General features: G+C 35.9%; 1 protein-coding gene across 1 annotated transcript; it reads right to left on the reverse strand.

Annotated features, from left to right (window-relative positions):
* Positions 1 to 2,735: 2,735 nt before the first annotated feature.
* Positions 2,736 to 17,944, reverse strand: Cpr57A (Cuticular protein 57A). Its single transcript, XM_069501059.1, has 4 exons — positions 17,792 to 17,944; positions 5,291 to 5,480; positions 4,161 to 4,361; positions 2,736 to 3,554 (listed from the first exon to the last, which is right to left on the reverse strand). The coding sequence occupies exons 2-4, from the start codon at positions 5,478 to 5,480 to the stop codon at positions 3,376 to 3,378; spliced, it is 570 nt and encodes a 189-aa protein (XP_069357160.1). The 5' UTR covers positions 17,792 to 17,944; the 3' UTR covers positions 2,736 to 3,375.
* Positions 17,945 to 19,418: the final 1,474 nt, after the last annotated feature.

Raw genomic sequence — 19,418 nt, forward strand, 5'->3', positions numbered from 1 at the left:
TCACTGGTTAGCACAGTTTTACCACAGATATCTACTCATGTGGTTTTACGGTACATACTCGCAATAGGCTCCTGTAAAGTGTAAACTATTCATATTACGACGCGACGACGGCGCGCAACCCCACGCCGCCGCCGCCCTAATGATGATATTTAATAGGTAAGTACTTATTACACTTTAATGAAAGGTAAATTATTCATCATCGTGCGTGCCGCGAGTGCCCTTAAGTGCCTCAAGTCGTTAAAAGTCGGTGCTGAACACATCACAAATCGCTTAGATATTCAAAAAGTGTAAAAACACAGTTTTGATTTTTGGAGACAATTATTGCACCCCTGCACCCGTTATCCATAAAAATCATGAGTAAGTACAAACTACAAATACCATAACTTGTCCAACGAGATATCTGAACGCTGATGTCGATTTTTTTTTCTTTTATTGCAGACAGCACCGGCTAGAATTCTTCAGCAAATTGAGAAAAAACACTATACGACATCGGCGTGACATATTTATTTATCAATATTTAATAAACTTGTGCATTATGAACATTTTTTTATTTAATAATTTTAATCTAATTTTTACTTTTTAACTAGTGGTCTGGCTTCTGCGTGACCGAATCTACTTAAAATAATTGGTTTTTAGGGGTCCATACCTAAAAAGGAACCCTTATAGGATCACTTCGTTGTCTGTCCTACAGACTATACCAGACACTATACCAGACAATCAATAAGAGTAATTTATTACCTATTTTGAATAAATCATTTGACTTTGACTTTGACTTTGTCTGCCTATCGTCAAGAAACCTATAAGGTACTTCCCATTGACCTAGAATCATGAAATTTAACAGGTAAGTAGGTCTTATAGCACACATTAAGGGAAAACTGTGAATTTGTGGTTAAATCACAAAAAAAAGCGTGCTGGCTGACCATAATGGCTGTCGGCCATTCGAGATAATCCGCAGGATCATGCACTGCGCGATACACGCAAAACAAGTAGGTAGTCCAATCTTAACAAGAGGCATGTCGCATTGTACGAAAACAAATCTTGTCTTAGCCAGACTTGTTGTCTATGACCTGCGCAAACCACCTTGCTGCAATTTCAGATTGGACTACTTGTTTTGATAGACGATAGCAGGGGTCATTTTCAGTAGGTATTATAAATGTGTTGCATGACGTCAGTAGGTACCTACTTAACATTATTGCGTCTTATAGAAATAAATACCACGTCAGCGACGAGCTCTACTAACGTAAACAGCATTATTTCGATGCACCCGATGTGACCGATTCGTTGATTCGGATAACACTGTATCGTCAGTATTGAAATAAGCGTTAGGTACGTGCCTGTCTCATAATAGTCCGCCAAAAGTAAACTTATTACTAAAATCAAAAGAAAACCGTCATTTTTATTAAAGTTTAAAAATGTGTATTTATATCAATTTCATTTAAATACTTATGGCAACTGTAAAATATTAGAAAAATACAAAAAATAAAAATAATATTATGGGTTACAGTAGACAGTCAACGTTATACATAAACCTACCTAATAATGGCTATATTAAAGAAAAACCGTAAGTACTTAATAACATCCATGCGATATTATTCATTATTCTCACACTTTGGTCGTTAGCTAGCATTCCATAGGCATCCGGATAAACGACCAGTCGGTAAGTGTAAACGCGTCACATACCCCTTATCTACTTTAGGTAGGTAGTCAAAATCTTTAGGATAAAGTAAAATGTACTAAAAAGTGATCATTTTACTCACTCGCATAAAAATATTGTCGGTCATTATAGGATTTAGGAATCGTGAACTGGTATACCTACGTAGTATTTATTAAGTACGTATTAGTTTATTAAAATATTTATCATATTATTATTTACAAATACAGATTAAAATATATAAATAGATAATAAAGTAATCTTTACCATTCCCTTTAAAAAAATATAACATTCTCAGTTTTACTATCTCGATTATCACGTTTTACTGCTATTCACCGTAATTTTATAATCTAGGTAATATAATCTACTACCTACTAATCTTTTATCTTATTGTCCATGCAAGTCACGTTAATAAACAAAATATTATGATGTATATACTTACTTAGGTGCAGCGATTTCTAATGGTTTCATAACTGATGTCAACTATCTATATGGTTGTTAAGTGATAATTATCTATGACCTCGGCATTGGCAATAAACAGAAGGATAGTAATTTGTAGACTTATGTATTTTACAATATACTTAGGTACAAGTCACTGGCTGGCCCGCTGACGAGACAGCATGGCAATCAATACGAGTATTTCGGCATTTCTAGTCGTACGCGCGCACTGTATGCCCTTGTATAAGTATAAGCGTCTTTACTCTTTCGGTATCCTGCAGGCATGCTAGAAATTCTCTAAAAAAAAAAAAAACGTGTCGAAGAATCCCAAACGCTACACCGGATGAACTGTAACGGCATTTGGATTGGTCTCCACTACGCCAGCGGAGACCAACCCTTAATCTAATGGCATCCCAACAAAATAAATGCAGTACGCCGTTCCTATTCATGTCGTTGTTTCTTTGTTAATATCGGTTTGTTCTTATGCCTATTGTCTATTTGGAACTAATGTCTTAAAAATCTCTTGCCATGCCGTCCTGTCAATGCCGTCGGCCAGGGTCAACGCATACAGACGGAGTGGAGTCGAGCCGAGTCTTTTTAATAACAACTTTAACTCAGCTTTAAGTTATTTGATTTACGGTTGAAATTAGTTTTTTTTTATTTTTATTCAGATACAAGTTAGCCCTTGACTGCAATCTCACCTGGTGGTAAGTGACGATGCTGTCTAAGATAAAAGCGGGCTAACCTGGAAGGGTTATGGCAGTTTTTAATAAACCCATGCCCCTTTGGTTTCTGCTGCTTGGTAGTATGCTGTAAGCAACCTACGACATGAGGCGCGCTTTTGCTAACCGCCGCTGTAATACTAGAATGTAAATAAAGTTTAATTTGAAAGAAATAAAAAATGTTTATTTGGGGTACAGGCAGTAAATAAGTAAATAAAATTAAGAAGGTGCACTTTTTCGACACTGACTGCAAAGATACGGGCCTCCTAGTTTGAAACTCAGAGTTATAATTTTAAAGTTATTTTGAAATTTTGGCTTAAATAAAATTTGTTTCAATGTTTAATAATAATAACTAGCTAAATAAATAACTACCTATTTGAAATTTGATCCCCAGTATGGTCTTCACACAGCATGTGCTGTATCTGTTAGGACACAACGCTGCTGATCACCTGTGAAGCCAGCAATACACATGAAAATTGAGTTTGAGTTGTTATCAAGACACAGCGCTTCGGCCCCACTCCGCTCTGCCGGTATGCGTTGCGCCTAAAAGTTTAACGTCAACAATCATTGTTCGTGTCCAAGTTCCTGAAGTTCCTGAAGATGTAGCTTTTCCTCTTCCTCCTGTTGCAGCAGCTCTCGTTCGGCGGCGATCCTTGCGTGTTGTTCAGCTATCACTTTGAACAGTTGCGCGTGTTTCACTGCTGCCGCTTTTACTGCTTCTGATTGTCTCGGTACTGAAGTTTCTGTAAATTGAATTATGAAAATACTTTAGTAAAATAAATAAACAGATAATAAAGAGAATGCCTCTATGGCCAACTACTCTACATTTCAAAGGTAACTGAAAAACTAAGAAGGAATAAATAGAATAGGCAAGGCTAAAGAATGGAAGCATATTATAACGAATTTAAAATAGGATAGCTAAAGAATAGTTACATATTATAAAAACAACTGACTGAACGAGAAAATTACTATGGAATTAGACGTATTGAAAAGTATAGGCATGGAGCATAGATCAATTATTGGTCTCGCTCCGCTCTACGCATGGAGCCTCAAAGTCATAAATGTAAAAGCATATAGTGCATTTACTATATGCTTTTCTTGAGGTTCCTTGTTTATTTTGATTGCTTCTTCATGCATATAGATTTCATTTTTCAGGGTCCTTACTTTTTGCATAGTATTTTTTGCCATTGACAAGTTTTATTTTATTAAAAAAAACTGGAATTAATTAAACCAACCATCTGTCCTGTAAAACTTATGATATCAATATGTGGTCCAACAGGTGGAATAAGACTCTTCGCTCCCTGACACGTTGAGCTTTCGAGTTGTTATAAAAATAATAAAATTCTCACCGTCAGGATAAGGGTGTTGGGCATGTTCCTCAGCGATCTTGGCATAAAGTTGGTAGTGCCTGTCCTTGGCTCTAGCTACTGACTCAGAGTCCGTCGGGTGTTCAGGGGGCACATCGCTGAGGACTGGGTGGAAGCCATTCTTGTCAGCCACGTAATCAACTGTGCGAACTTTATGACGAGGGTCTACGTAGGAGAAGGTTCCTGAAATCGATACAAGGAGATGTTGAATATTGGACAATAAGGAAACCAGGAAATTTTAACGTCATTAAAGCAATCTAGAAATTAAGTTCAATTGAGATAACTGTCGGGATACTTCCACTTCAAGTCTTTTATTTAGTGTAAGTAGGTATACCTCAATAAATAACTGTTAAGGCCGACAACCTGTCCAACAAAAAGCAAACTAGTACCTATCATCATCACTGCCTCGAATTTTTTATCAAGTGTGTTGTTGTGTTTATGAACAATCGTAAGCAGAGCTAGTACCTAACACATATCCTATGATAATAATTACTTTGTATGAATGTTCGGCCATTCTAATAGCAAGCGTGACTTGTCTTGTCACCATGACAGTTAAGAGGTCTCTCACGGTTCATCACGGGTATGTACGAGTACAGTCTATTGATATTGGATAAAAACCGGCCAAGTGCGAGTCCGGCTCGCGCAACAACTACTACGGTTTCGTACTACAGTCGTATTTTTTCGACATTTTGCACGATGATTCAAAAACTATGATGCATAAAAATAAATAAAAATCTGTTTTAGAATGCACAGGTGAAGCCCTTTCATATGATACCCCACTTGATATAAGGTATCTTACTTCGAAAATTGAAAATACTAATTATTAATTCATGACCACAATTTAATTTTTTTTGTGTGATTTAACCACAAATATACGGTTTTCAGATTTTTCCCCTCATGTTTGCTATAAGACCTACCTACCTGTCAAATTTCATGATTCTAGGTCAACGGGAAATACCCTGTTGGTTTCGTGACAGACCGACAAACAGACAGACAGACAACAAAGTGATCCTGTAAGGGTTCCGTTATTCCTTTTGAGGTACAGAACCCTAAAAAACTTAAGAAGATTATTTTGGGGATATTTTCCTCTGCTTTGATAAAATTGTACGTACCTCTGATAACTCCACTGCCATCGCTAACCTCCGCATGCTGTCTATCCGCGTGGCCAGGAAATCTGCCAGCAGTATACGAGAAAGCGTATGGCCTTGCGGGCGGGGGCTCCGTGGTTATCTCCTCGAGGTGGGCGACGTCGCAGCTGGAGAGCGCCACGCTCGATATAACGAGCAGCACTGTGACCAGCATCTGGAAAAGGAAAATTAACATTTGAAACATTATCTATATGGCTAACATTTCACAAACGCGTAGTTCGAAATTTCCTCAAAAAGAGCTCGAGCCCCCGGGCCCCACGGCCTCACGGTCTCCACACCAAAAGGCACGAATATGAAGCTCCAATCGAGATTGTCATATTTGCGCCTCTTGGCCCGTTCGGCACTGATGGTCGCTGCACCCGCCAGGTCGCCTGAATGTGGGCTGATAATATAATAAATATTTTTTATACTTAATTACTTATACCTACCTAAATCTTAAAAATATAAAAGGAAAAGGTGACTGACTGACTGATCTGTGAACGCACATCTCAAACTACTGGATGGATCGGACTGAAATTTGGCATGCAGATAGCTATTATGACGTAGGCATCCGCTAAGAAAGGATTTTTGAAAATTGAACCACTAAGGGGGTGAAATATGGGTTTGAAATTTGTGTAGTCCAAGTGGACGAAGTCGCAAGCGTAAGCTAGTATCACATATGTTTTCCCTCTATATTTTTGAGTTATCCTAAAATGTTTTATTTTGTAGACTGCAGACATAAAAGTAAAATACAAGTCATTGAAATATAAACCTAATTTAACAATAAATGATGTTAAAAGTTGTCTCATTAAGCAAGATCAAAGGAATGTAGATGGTGCTTCAAACTTGTTCGCACGACCTTTACAGTCTCGGTTGCGTCACACGCACTATGTGCATGCTTTTTGACGGCATAGGAAAATAATACAAGCGAGACCAATAATTAATCTATGAAAAATAACATAATTATTATTTGTACTTACTGGAATCGCTAAAAATACATCGAAAGGGCAAAAAAGAACGCGTCAATTTTACCGCTTACAGTAAAACTAGCTTATTCGCTCAGATTTTGCTCGGATGTAAATTAAGTAGATAGGTACATACTAGACGACGCGATAGAAATTATAAAGATATTATGTAATAGCATAGCTTTATCCAACTTTTCAAATTTTAAATAAATTAAAGTGTTACAGCTTCGAAATCGTGCGTCGGATCCTCTGTTATTCTGTAGGTATTCATGGTTACACATTTATAGTAATCAATAGGTTCAAGTAGATAAGTTCACGACTTTAGAGTAATTGCTAATTTATCTCCGGCTCTACGTCAATGTTGTAGATGTAATAAAATTTAACGGCCATTAACGTATATTATTTCGATATAAAGTGCAGGAATCCAATTTGCTTTAATCCAGTCATAAATCCAGTAAAGCTTATTTTTTGTTTTTCATTTTTCCCAATTTCACATTATGACACCTCACTGATTGAAACTCCTCAAACAGAAGCTTTATGTAAGGCGCCTCTATTATCTTCAATTTTATTAATTTGGGTACCTAGATTTTATTATAATATTACCGAATTCTGTGCAAATATATTTAAGTAGATATACCTACTCAACCAAGGGAGGAGGAAATCCTGATGAATGTCAGCCCATTGGTGGCAGGTCCGACTTCACCATTCAGTGCCCTCAGACTAAAACTTCCTCCTTTCTCTGGCAAATATGCATCGCTTCAGGAGGGACCCTGTCAGATTAGACTTTTACATATCTTCTTTTTTTAATGACCATGTGGGCGAGCGCGGGTTATATGTAGCCTCATGTAGCGTCCTCCCCCCGCCTCATACCCCGACTGCCATCTCGACCCATTGAGGACTAGGTATATATACTTACCTACTCCATATGGGTAGGGTTTTCATTTAAGCCTTACGGAATTTAGTCGTCTCCTTAACCTCTCGTACATTATTTTATTATTCTTTATTATTTACGTATAAAATTGCGCATCCGTGTCCGTTTATCAGATTTATTTATGGACTGGTTTTGCCTCGTGCTGACATCATAATATTATTCTGTTGGTTTGCGACGCCACATGAGAATCACGATTTGAATTATTTTTGTATAATTATGTGATATTAATCAGTTGGTCTCTTGTTTATTGTGTATCAATAGCTATTTGGTTTTTTCATGGCTATATACCTACCTAGTGGATATCTACTGGAACGTTAAGCTTCTTGACGTGGCGAAGCTTGCATTGATTTCATAACCTTCAAAATATTTTACTCAATTTTCACAAAAGCTCCTTTAAACTAAACTAAACTAGACTAAAGAAAAAATCAGCGTTCACAAAACTCACAAATGTGTAACTGACTACACATTTGTGAGTTTTACCTGTGAGTCTGTGACCTACATATAAGTATACTTAGTACAGAAAAACACGGATCACCACTTTATGTAGATTTCCAAACTGATTTAAGTAAGCTTATTTCGTGGTTTAATGGGAAGGAATAGGTAGGTAGGTACCACGATTAATTTGATGAAATCAATCGTGGTATGTTCCCGTTATCTAAGTAGGTAGTCCTACACTACATACCTATATAATATCCCGAACTAGTTCGAAACTTGTCGGTTCAGTACCCGTAGTACAAGATTTTACTTCTCACCAAACCAAACCAAATTCGAGAGTCGAAATACTTCCGCGTTACAGTAAAATGGACCTAAACAGCCTTGAATTGAAGTCAAATATTCAATGCCACTGATTTTAATTTCGCAATGTTTCCACTTGGAGCGCTGGCTGTAGAAGTGTAGACAAACTTGAGCTTTAAAACAAGGCGTTTAAGATCCAGTTTACTGTAACGCGGAAGTATTTCGACTCTCGAATTTGGTTTGGTTTGGTGAGACGTAAAATATTGTACTACGGGTACTGACGCTAAACCGATTAGAATCCAAACTCACACTGATTAAAACATGGCCTCCAATTTTGGTTTCTTTGATAACTAAGAATAAGAATTTTGGTTTCTGTGGTAGGTACTGAACATTGATGTTAGAAGAGCCACCCCTCTTTTATTTTCTATGGTGCTGAATATCCAAAAACACCGGAATTTGATTTTCTTCATGAAGTAGTCAGAATATTTAATCATATTCATAACTAGTCAATGAAGCAATGCAGTAGGTGGATACGCCCGCGCAAATAGGTGTCTACCATTTCAATTTCCAAAGTGCGAAAGTATATGCAATTTGACATAACAGATCAGGTAGCGATCACCTTGACCGGCCACTGTCACTTTCCTCGGCTACTCTTGACCGACATCGAGTGGATTCGGTTACGAATTGCTCCACTTTTTATCAGAGTATGGCGCCAAGAAGGAAGGACAATAGTCTGGTCAATAGTGTTTTAGCTGTACTTTTATATTATATTATGTACAATGTACAATATACACTAATATCAAGAGGTTTGTAAGTTTGAATGTTGAGGGGTAGGTAATCTCCGGAACTAGTGTCCTGATTTCAAAAATTATAATATTCCCGAGTGTTCTTATAAGCTAAGTACTTATAAGTTATTTCACGCGAAGGAATTCACCGGAAAAATCTTGTCTACTTATATTTATTTAGTATTTTTTTTGGAAACCCCCTAAAAATACTAAATACCTACGCGTAGAGATTTTATTTGAGGTTCCGTTTGCTCTTTACGCCTTATTAACCTAAACTAATTATTGTAGATACAAGTTATGCCTGGCTCTGTTGAATGGCGTTTAGGATAGCTAGGTAGGTACCTACTACCTATATACTTACTACTAGCTTATGCTCGCGACATCGTCCGCGTGGACTACAAAATTTCAAACCCCTATTTCACCCCCTTAGGAGTTGAATTTTCAAAAATCCTTTCTTAGCGGATGCCTACGTCATAATAGCTAACTGCATGCCGAATTTCAGCCCGATCCGTCCAGTAGTTTGAGCTGTGCGTTGATAGATCAGTCAGTCAGTCAGTCAGTCAGTCAGTCAGTCAGTCAGTCACCTTTTCCTTTTATATATACTTACTATAAGGAATTCTGTGGCATCAGATTAGTCTGGAAGTCCCACACTTTAGGTAAATGTTTCATCCAGATAATTCCTACCTATGATAGGAATAATGTTTGCTTAAATGAATCGTATTTTTGATGCACGCTTAAGAATAAAAGAAATTAAGCCAATAAGTCGGCACTTAACATGACTTGAGCTGCTGAGCACCTCTTAAAAGAGAGACTTGACTTGAGATCGTTGGTTTGAGTAGTCATGAATAATTTATATGCCTACATTATATAAAACTATAATTGTTGATGCCCGCGACTTCGTCCGCGTGGACTTGGGTTTTATACTTAATATCTACGCGACAGGTCGAGATAGCAATCGGGGAGGGAACGCCCTGCACACCCGCACAGCCCCGCGCTAACACGATGCGGGCGAGCGCGGGTGACGTGCGGGGCATCTCCCCGCCTCATACCCGGATTGCCATCAACCTGTCGCCGACTATTCCTACCTTCCTGTCTGGGAATTAATACTTTACCTTATCAGAAAGCAATGAGGTAACACAGCTTTTTGAATGTACCTACCTCAGTTGAATTAGCGTGAGTTACCTCCAAGTGGCATTTAGTTTGCATCGAAACATTCGCAACACGTCATTTTGACGTCATTTGACGTATATTTAAGTAAAAATATACCATATGCATCAGCTCGAAACTCGTCTAGGGCTGACGTCACTAAAATGGCGGCCACTTGCATTAGCAATTTGCGGGACTTATACGAGCCACTAGCCAGTCGATGTTCTATCTCTTAATAATTATTTTTCTTTATTTTAGTACCTCATTTCATTGAGTCAGTAATTCATGTTCTTCCCTTTTTGTAATTTAATTAACTCTAAATCAAATTTATTCTACAAAATTGTGATAATATTTTTACTAAAAAATTTTACAAAAAAAATAAAAACCGACTTCGTTACATAAACACTAAAAATCGAAAAATAATTTAATTTATTACCGAATATTTTATGTATACAAGAGTTAATATAGTTCCATAATAATACTTTTTGGTACCGGTGCCAATTAGCTTTAGCTGCGCAAATCTTCGTATTTTTATGGGACTCCACAATGGCACCTCATTGGCACCGACCCCAAAAAATATTATTATGGAACTATATTAACTCTTGTATACATAAAATATTCGGTAATAAATTAAATTATTTTTCGATTTTTAGTGTTTATGTAACGAAGTCGGTTTTTATTTTTTTTGTAAAATTTTTTTATTTCACAATTTTTAGTGGCCCCATGGAATTATGCTATGACTGGTTAAAAATCTACTGTTTACTAAGCTATTACACTGATCGCGAGCAATTTACTCTTATCCGTTGAGGAGTTCCAGTATCTATCTTCGAAGATGTTCATCAGATCTTCACCAAATTGAAATGGGACCAACTTTGAAGTATACCCTTTCAAACAAAAAAAGAATTTTCAAAATCGGTCCAGACGTTTTTGAGTAATCGGGGAACATACATAAAAAATAAAAAAAAAAAAAAAAAATAAAAAAAAAAAAAAGATTCCGACGAATTGAGAACCTCCTCCTTTTTTTGAAGTCGGTTAAAAACTGGCATCAGAGAAAACGTCTATTTAATTTACAGCTACCTAAATATACCTAACAATCACTACCCATATTATTGGTTTATTTTAGTTTGTTGGTCCTTCAATTACGTCGCAACGGAGCAACGGATACACGTGATTTTTGCATTGGCATAAGTATTTAAAGACCCTGGAGAGTGATATGGGCTACTTTTTATCCCGGAAAACCCATGAGTTCTTACGGGATTTTTAAAACTTACCGCGATCATTTTGTCTTATTCTTCATGAGTTTTGACGAAAGACATCAAAATAATACCTTTTCCCCTCAATAATTAATCTATGCCTTTTTCATATTACATCTGTGTCTGTGATATCTTATATTTTCAGTTATTGATTTTTTTGTAGAGATTACTTCAAATAGGCTTTATGAAATAAATATTTGAAAGTGTATAACGTAAAGCTTATTTGTCTATAAATGGCTCGATAAATAATGACAATAAACCTACTTACTTAGACTATTGCTCTCAAAGGAAACACAGATTTACAAAGACTCTACTGATGATGAAATATAGATAAAACACTATTGTATGATCTAGATTCTAGAGCACACATTTAATACATTCTACGGAAGATCATCTAAGGCTGTACCTAATGGAGGCGTAAGAGCCATCATAGACACAAGAAGTAAATTTTTTAGTAGGCCTACGTATGCCAGTAACGTCCTCCGCAGCATCGGGCACATTTTAAAAATGCGTGGTAGTGGTAGAGTCATATCAGCGACTATTATACATCTACTGACGTCATGTCGTCAGCTTTACTTAGATGCGGCCAAATTGAACAAAGCGATCCACTGCTGACGCAAAATACATTTTCCTTTCGCGGCACTTGCATACTATAACATTGTATCCCTGGCGGATATTGCCTCTTGGTACACGGATTAAAGTGATACAAGCGACTATAGATATCATAAGTTGCGTAAAAATAAAGTTACAATTTAAGTATTTAGAAATATTGCCTTGGGATTTCCAATTGCTGCTGTATACTGTCTAATACTGTGCAATGAAACTGCCTGTGAATGAATTCTCAATATCATAGTGTTAGGTCCATATACCTACCTACCTACATATAATGCGTAAAATTTAACTCCTCACGCGCCCTTTTAAATTTTTGTGCAAATTTCATGTCAAAAGTACGATTTTAATCCAAATTTAAAGGTGAACATGCCTTAAAACTAAGTAAGTAATTTATTCCATCACACCGCAGATATTCCAGTTCTAATTTTAAAGTGTTTAGTTTGACAAAAATGTTGTAAATGAAGACAGTTGGGCAAAAATCCTAACTTATGAATCATAACTTCAATTGTCGGTACGGACTATGCCTTTACCATATTCAGAATTCAGATTACCTGATCATGCACATCTATAATTTATTATCCAAAGTAGGTACACGTTAAAGGAATTCGACACCTATTATTCCGCCCACCGCGACAAGTCATTCACGTGTATAATTTGTGCCATCTGGCAAATTTCGATGTTTAGCAGTTTCATTGCCGATTGATTGACAAATTATTTGAAATTTACATGGCACTCAAGTAAAATCAATTTACACCATTGATGTTGGAAGAGCCATGACCTACTTTATTATTCTGAGATTTACACCGACCTATATGCATATTCAGAAATATGCATCAGAATTCAAATCAAATCTCTATTCTCTATGCCCTGATTTCGTAGTTTTTGTTTTGTAACGGTTCACATTTTAGATAAGTACATAGTAGAGTACCTACTTAAGCTTAGCAAACACCTTTGTATTGAAATACTACGAAGACTCTTTTATAACTATAGAAATCATTGTCGAGAAGGTAAGTATAGACTAATACATAAGACTGACTCTGATCGTTGTTATAGATTTTAACTTACACAATTTTCTGCAACCCGATCAAAGATAAAACACTTAAAAGATTTAAGAATAAGATTGGGTCTTAAAATTCCATTTAAGTAAGTATAGGTACCTACATTTATATTATTACTACATATAGAAATCCATGACTCCATCCGCGTGGATTTCGGTAAAATCCCATGGAAACGCGTTGGTTTTCCGACATAAAAAAGTACCAAGCCTGTGCCAGCTATCTCTGTACTAAAATATCAAAAATCAGTTAAGTGTGCCGTGAAAAGGTAACAGACAGACACATTTTTGAATTTATAATATTACTTAGTAGGTATGGACTGCACTTCGGATTCCTTTCTCCTTAAAATTTGATCTAAGTTGGTGACTTGATTAAATTTTTCTGAGATTAAAGGACGTGATCTCGACAACCATAGAATCGTCGATAAAACGTTCTATTGTTGTAACGTGGAATATAAACCACTTGCGTAGATAATTGTTCTGTTCAATGAAAAATACTAATGTAAATATCAAGCATGTACCTATGTATGTACGATTTATTTACAAAGTACTTGCAAATACCGCCATAACGCAGCTTATTTACGGAAGATGTTACCGTGCCGCCTACTAGGACTGAGGTGAATCATTTGTTTGCTAACTTGGCTCTCAACTTTGATCCCCTTCAGAACTTAACTATTTGACCTTCACACGCAAAGATTTCAAACTTAACAATGCGACCGTGCCAAATAAAAACTAAGTATAGTTCCGCACATCCAGATGTTATACTACACCTTCTACTAAACCTATTCAAACATCTATTAATGTGAAAGTTTGGATCTTCTCCTTCACGTGCAATGACTGAACTGATTTGGCTGAAATTTCGAATGGAGATCATATCTAGATAGGTATAAGTACCCTACATTAGCACATAGGCTACTTTTTGTCGCGGAAAATCAAAGTTTTCAAGCGGTAGGTACTATTAAAAACCTATGCCCACTCGGATAAAGTAGCGAGCATCATCTAGTAATTTTATAATAATGCAACACAAACATCTATCATGTTTTGTGTGCAATAAAGATTTCTATCTATCGATATAGAAATGGACATAAAAGAGAGACTTTTAGACCATTCTCAAAGTTAAATTTTTATACGAATAAAAATTAATAAGTATAGGTTGGTAAATGAAAAGCGCATTGAGCACTTATGGCAGAATGCGGTATGTACTTTATTCGATTGCAGAGAAACAGAATGCAGTTTTCTGCTGAAAATATAGATCAAATGAAAGTGTACATCACAATGTGTACGAGTAGTGTTGCGCCACGACATTGCTTCACGCATTACTCAACGTCACGGCTCACAACACATTTTCACATCACTATTTGAACTATTAAAGATTGTTTTTAAGGGTGGCCTTGTATTTGAACTAATGTTGTGCAAAAAAAAATATATCAAATAATTTACTATCATACCAAAATTCAAACCCCCCCCCCCCCCCCCCCCCCTGCACTTGCATGCCTTGATTGCAGCACTTGACTGCATTCTCACCTGGTGTTAAGTGATGATGCAGTCCAAGATGGAAGCGTGCAGCAAAAGCTTGTTTTTAAAAGTTTTTTACTTTTAATTTGATTTCAAGTTATAAAGTGTAGGTCGTACCTATGATTCTGTAGCTCAATATAGATCTTTGCTAATAATTACAAGTACAGGTTAATTATTAAACTGACTCGCACCCATTTGGCCTAGCCTAGATGAAAGTTGGCGAGAACATAAAGTATTAGATGGTATTGGCAATACTAAAATACGTACTTATCGCTTATAGTAATCTATTTTCAAAATATATGCTTATTATATTTTGAAGGTCGCTTCGATATAGTAAGCGACAGGTCGAAATGGCAAGCGGGGAGGGAACGCCCAGGTACACCCTTACAGCCCGCGCGCTAACCCGGTGCGGGCGAGCGCGGGTGACGTGCGGGTGTGCGGGGCGTCCCCTCGCCTCATACCCGAATTGCCATCTCGACCTGTCGTGGACTAAAGATATTCGACTGATATATTATCTTGTGTAGGTAACTATACGTAGGTATAAGTTCCGCAAATTGCTAATGCACGTGGCCGCCATTGTAGTGACGTCAGCACTAGACTGAAGTTTTGAGCTGATGGTATATTTTTACTTAAATATACGTCAAATGACGTCAAAATGACGTCATTTCGATGTTAATGAGACATGGTTCCAGCGCAATAGCAATTTGCGGGACTTATACAGTAGAATTTCTACGAAAGTGATTAAAATATCGGTGTTTGCAATTTGTTTTGAAGAACAGATTTTGTATTTTTATGCCTGACGTTTCCTTGTAATAGTAGGTACGTCGTATACTTAATTATTAATATTAAATTTTCTATCATTCTTCAAAGTCATACGAATTATAATCGTACATATCTCAAAATGACATACTATAAGAATAATTTGTTCTCATAGATGATTCCTATTCCTATGAATAGAGTTTCTTACTTTCTTCCAAAGCTTCCTCTTTCAATGAATTACTTATTGTTTTATATATAAATAAAGTAAGTATTCAGGGTCATTTAGCTAGGCAAAACGCACGATTTAGTTGCCATTTATCACTTCGATGAAGTTTGGCGTAGTTAGGTACAAGGACCACCAGGGAGAAGGTGAACCAATCACACATTAATTACACTACGTAGGTATTGCAGACAAAAGGACGAAAGTGGGATACATGCGCTGAAATGTTGCGTCCTTATTATTATAAAAACAGAATACTTACATATAAAAATAAAGGATGAATAGGAAAGACAGAGACAAGAAACCGCCTAATGATAGCCATCTTTCAGACGGAATGCAAAGGTACGATTATTACCTGACATATAGAGCGGAAAAGGGGAGGAGGTTTTTAGTCCATAGGCCGTTGGGCTGCAACCCTAAAAGAGTTTGAGGTAACCAGGAAACATTGAAGTATCCATGTGGATTTTCTCGAGAAAAATAAATTTTTCGTTAACAACTCTATGCAATACTTCTGTTTTCTCCTATGAATATCGAACATTCTTTAAAGACATAAAATACAAGAGGTATCTACCTATTTTTAAATATGCGAAGTTTAATAAGGTTTATTGTGTACCTCTACCTAACAAGCATAGATTTAACATAAATTACTTATATTCCGTTCGCGCGGCTCTTTAAAAAGCTAAACACGTAGGTATCTAGGTATTTGGATTTGGATTTATCGGAGTTGGCTGAAAGACAAAATAAGCTTATAGATTTCGTAATAGTAGATGCAAATTCAATGTTAAAATTCTGTTAGTGCTACAAATTCTGAGGAAAACAATAATGTCAATTTTCTCGATATCGCAGCTCGGTAGGTACCGATCATGTACCAAGGTCCTGACAATAATATTTTTTCAAATCACCTGGAAACACTTAAGTATGTAGGTACCTATAGTACATAACACATAACCACACAAAACCGTTTCGCAGTCGGGTAAAAATAAGATTTGTCTAGATAGGGAAGTCGGGTTTAGATAGCGCTAGATAATATTATGCTGTTATGTTTGATAGATAATCGTTCAGACCAAATTCGGTATAAGTATTTATCACAGTCTCAGCGGTGGAAATCTCAGCGGAAGTTTGGTGTCACAAGAAAGATAGAGAATTAAATATTTTGAAAGTTATCTTAGTAGGGTGTATATTATAATGTTCGGTATCTCTTTCATAATCGCGTCAGTTCTGGATATTTTACCTTTATTAAGTCATAGCCATGTAACATAGTTATTTTTCTTACATTATTAATGGGTAAAATTTGTTAGTTTGTGAGTTTGTATGTAGAGGGTAATCTCCAGAACCAACGATCCGATTTTGAAAATTTATGCACTGATATATAGAGGGCATAAATTATATCGTACGGACGAAGTCGCTAGTCATCAATGACGGACAAAGTATTAGATGGATTAAATCAACTTGCTACTCCGCAGATGACCTTGGCAAAGAACCGGAATAAAATATTTTGTGGAAAATGTAGTAATTTTTTTATACGTAACATTTGCGATTTAAAGATCATACAAATCGATTTCATCGATCACTGGGCTGAATCGATACCTACCTATCTATTATTATTTAAATAAATAATAGGAGTACTAACGACATGTTAATTTAGTTATTTTGAAATCCGTTTTTAGTTGAAATGCTTGCAGATGCGATTATACTTAACCGGTAATATTTATGAACGGAAGTACCTACTTAGCTTTTCTATTTACATAATATTATTGTCTATAATGATAGAAGGGCTGGCTAATTTTGTACGAAAATAATCAATCTGCGTGGGCATAACATTACGTAAATAAATGTAATTAGGCTGTGAGGTTACCTAGAACTAATAAGATTAACTAATAAGAATTATGTAACATTTTCAATGAAAAAATGTAATTCACAAATCTGGTTATGAACTAAATCCGCACATGCGTTTAAATTATTGTTGAGACCTACCTAAAAACGAATAGTCTGGAGTCTAGTATTACGGATTATTTTTGCTAAATCTTGCGATATTACCTAGGTACTAGATTTACAAACATTTGTGTATAATGTGCTCTACTATAGAGAACAGGTAAGTAGGTATTATACTTCGTAACTGTTTATGCAACAAAATTATTTAATGTCTCGCAAGGCGCGAAAAATTTACCGACTCAGAGAATTTATACTTAAAATTTTGAAAATTTTAATAGTGCTAATACGGTTACTCAATTGTATGGCAATGCAAGTTGGTAGTAGGTATCTATACTGAGTGCAATAGCAAGATTTGAATTAGAACTTCCGCAATTATTTAGGTGCACAAATAACACGAATCGTTATAAATTGTGGCTAAAATCACATCAAAAACTTAGATTACTTAACTTTATATTATGAACACAATAGTTTATTTCTAATTTTTTCGATTAACACAATCCAAACAGTAAGTATATATAAAGCTGATACTTATATATTTTACGAACTTAATAAAATACCTGATAAAATAAAATAACTCACCTTTTAATCTGAAGACAGTAAGCGCGAGCGAGCGTCACTTCAAACTGAAGGTAATCCGGTCATGAACGACAGAACGTATGTTGGAAATATTGAGAACGAAAGAGTGAATGTGATCTATTCGACTGATTACCTATATTATTTTATTAGATCCTGGTTTATCTGGTTATTAGAAGGTTTTTCCTTATTGAATTCTGAGTGGACATACGTAGATAATCCTATTTGCTACTCAATCATGGCAAAGCGATCTATCGGATTCGAATAAAATTTTGCAAATAACAACACTAAAGGCATTTTGTTAGGTTCCTAAGACCTAGTTGCTTGATCCGATTTGCAAACCTATATGACCAGCCTAGTCTAGACAGCATTATGCCTATGATAAACTTTTTTACTTTGCTGTGTTCTACACTGTAATAAATTAAAAAAAAAGTTTAGTAGAATTTAAGGAGTAGGTAAAAGTTTAATACAACAGATCTTTAAAATAACAATAAGTATATGTATATGTATATGATTTTTAAGTAATAGGTACCTACCTAATACAGATTAGCAGAAGACAGATCTAGACCTAGACAAAAGATGATTCAGAAATCCATTAAAAATCTCTTATAGCAATGCAATTTATAGTATAATATCTGTAACATTTATATAAGGAGCTTTAACTCCTTTTGAAAATGTTTTAGATACCTCAAGAAGTTAGATTTGCTATTAAATATTTTATTAAAATTTGCACGATAATTCAAAAACTATGATGCATAAAAATAAATAAAAATCTGTTTTAGAATGTACAAATGAAGACCTTTCATAATATGATACCCCACTTGATATAGTTATCTTACTTCGAAAATTGAAAATACTAATTATTATTGGTTTATGAACACAATTTAATTTTTTTTGTGTAATGTAACCACTAACCACAAATTCACGGTTTTCAGATTTTCCCCTAATGCTAGCTATGAGACCTACGTACCTGCCAAATTTCATGATTCTAGGTCAACGGGAAGTACCCTGTAGGTTTCTTGACAGACAGACGGACAGACAGACAATAAAGTGATCCTATAAGGGTTCCGTTTTTCCTTTTGAGGTACGGAACCTTAAAAATAACAAATAATTAGTATTTTCAATTTTTAAAGTACCTAAGATAACTATACCAAGTAGGGTATCATAATATAAAGGGCTTTACCTGTATATTCTAAAACAGATTTTTATTTATTTTTATGTCGAAATTATATATTATCCATACTAATATTATAAATGCGAACGTGTGCCTGTCTGTCTGTCTGTCTGCTAGCTTTTCACGGCTCAACCGTTCAACCGATTTTGACGAAATTTGGTACAGAGATAGCTTGCATCCCGAGAAAGGACATAGGCTACTTTTTATCCCGGAAAATGAAACAGTTCCCACGGGATTTTCAAAAACGTAAATCCACGCGGATGAAGTCGCGGGCATCATCTAGTTATATATATTCAAATGTCGAAAAAATACCCGAGTACGGAACCCTCGGTGCGCGAGTCTGACTCGCACTTGGCCGGTTTGAATAAAAAATTCCGTTGGAAATCTTTGATTTTCCGGGATAAAAGTTGCCCATGTCAATTTCCGGGACGCAAGATATCTCTACCAAATTGCATATAA

Source organism: Maniola hyperantus, chromosome 9, assembly GCF_902806685.2.
Source record: "Maniola hyperantus chromosome 9, iAphHyp1.2, whole genome shotgun sequence".
Taxonomy (NCBI): Eukaryota; Metazoa; Arthropoda; class Insecta; order Lepidoptera; family Nymphalidae; genus Maniola; species Maniola hyperantus.

What these genes read in the sequence shown, in the direction of transcription:
- Cpr57A (XM_069501059.1), bottom strand. Translation starts at nt 5,480, where the DNA reads ATGCTGGTCACAGTGCTGCTCGTTATATCGAGCGTGGCGCTCTCCAGC. An exon ending in TGGCAGTGGAGTTATCAGAG is followed by an intron (nt 4,362 to 5,290) that starts GTACGTACAATT and finishes TATCGATTTCAG; the next exon opens with GAACCTTCTCCTACGTAGAC. An exon ending in CCAACACCCTTATCCTGACG is followed by an intron (nt 3,555 to 4,160) that starts GTGAGAATTTTA and finishes TTCAATTTACAG; the next exon opens with AAACTTCAGTACCGAGACAA.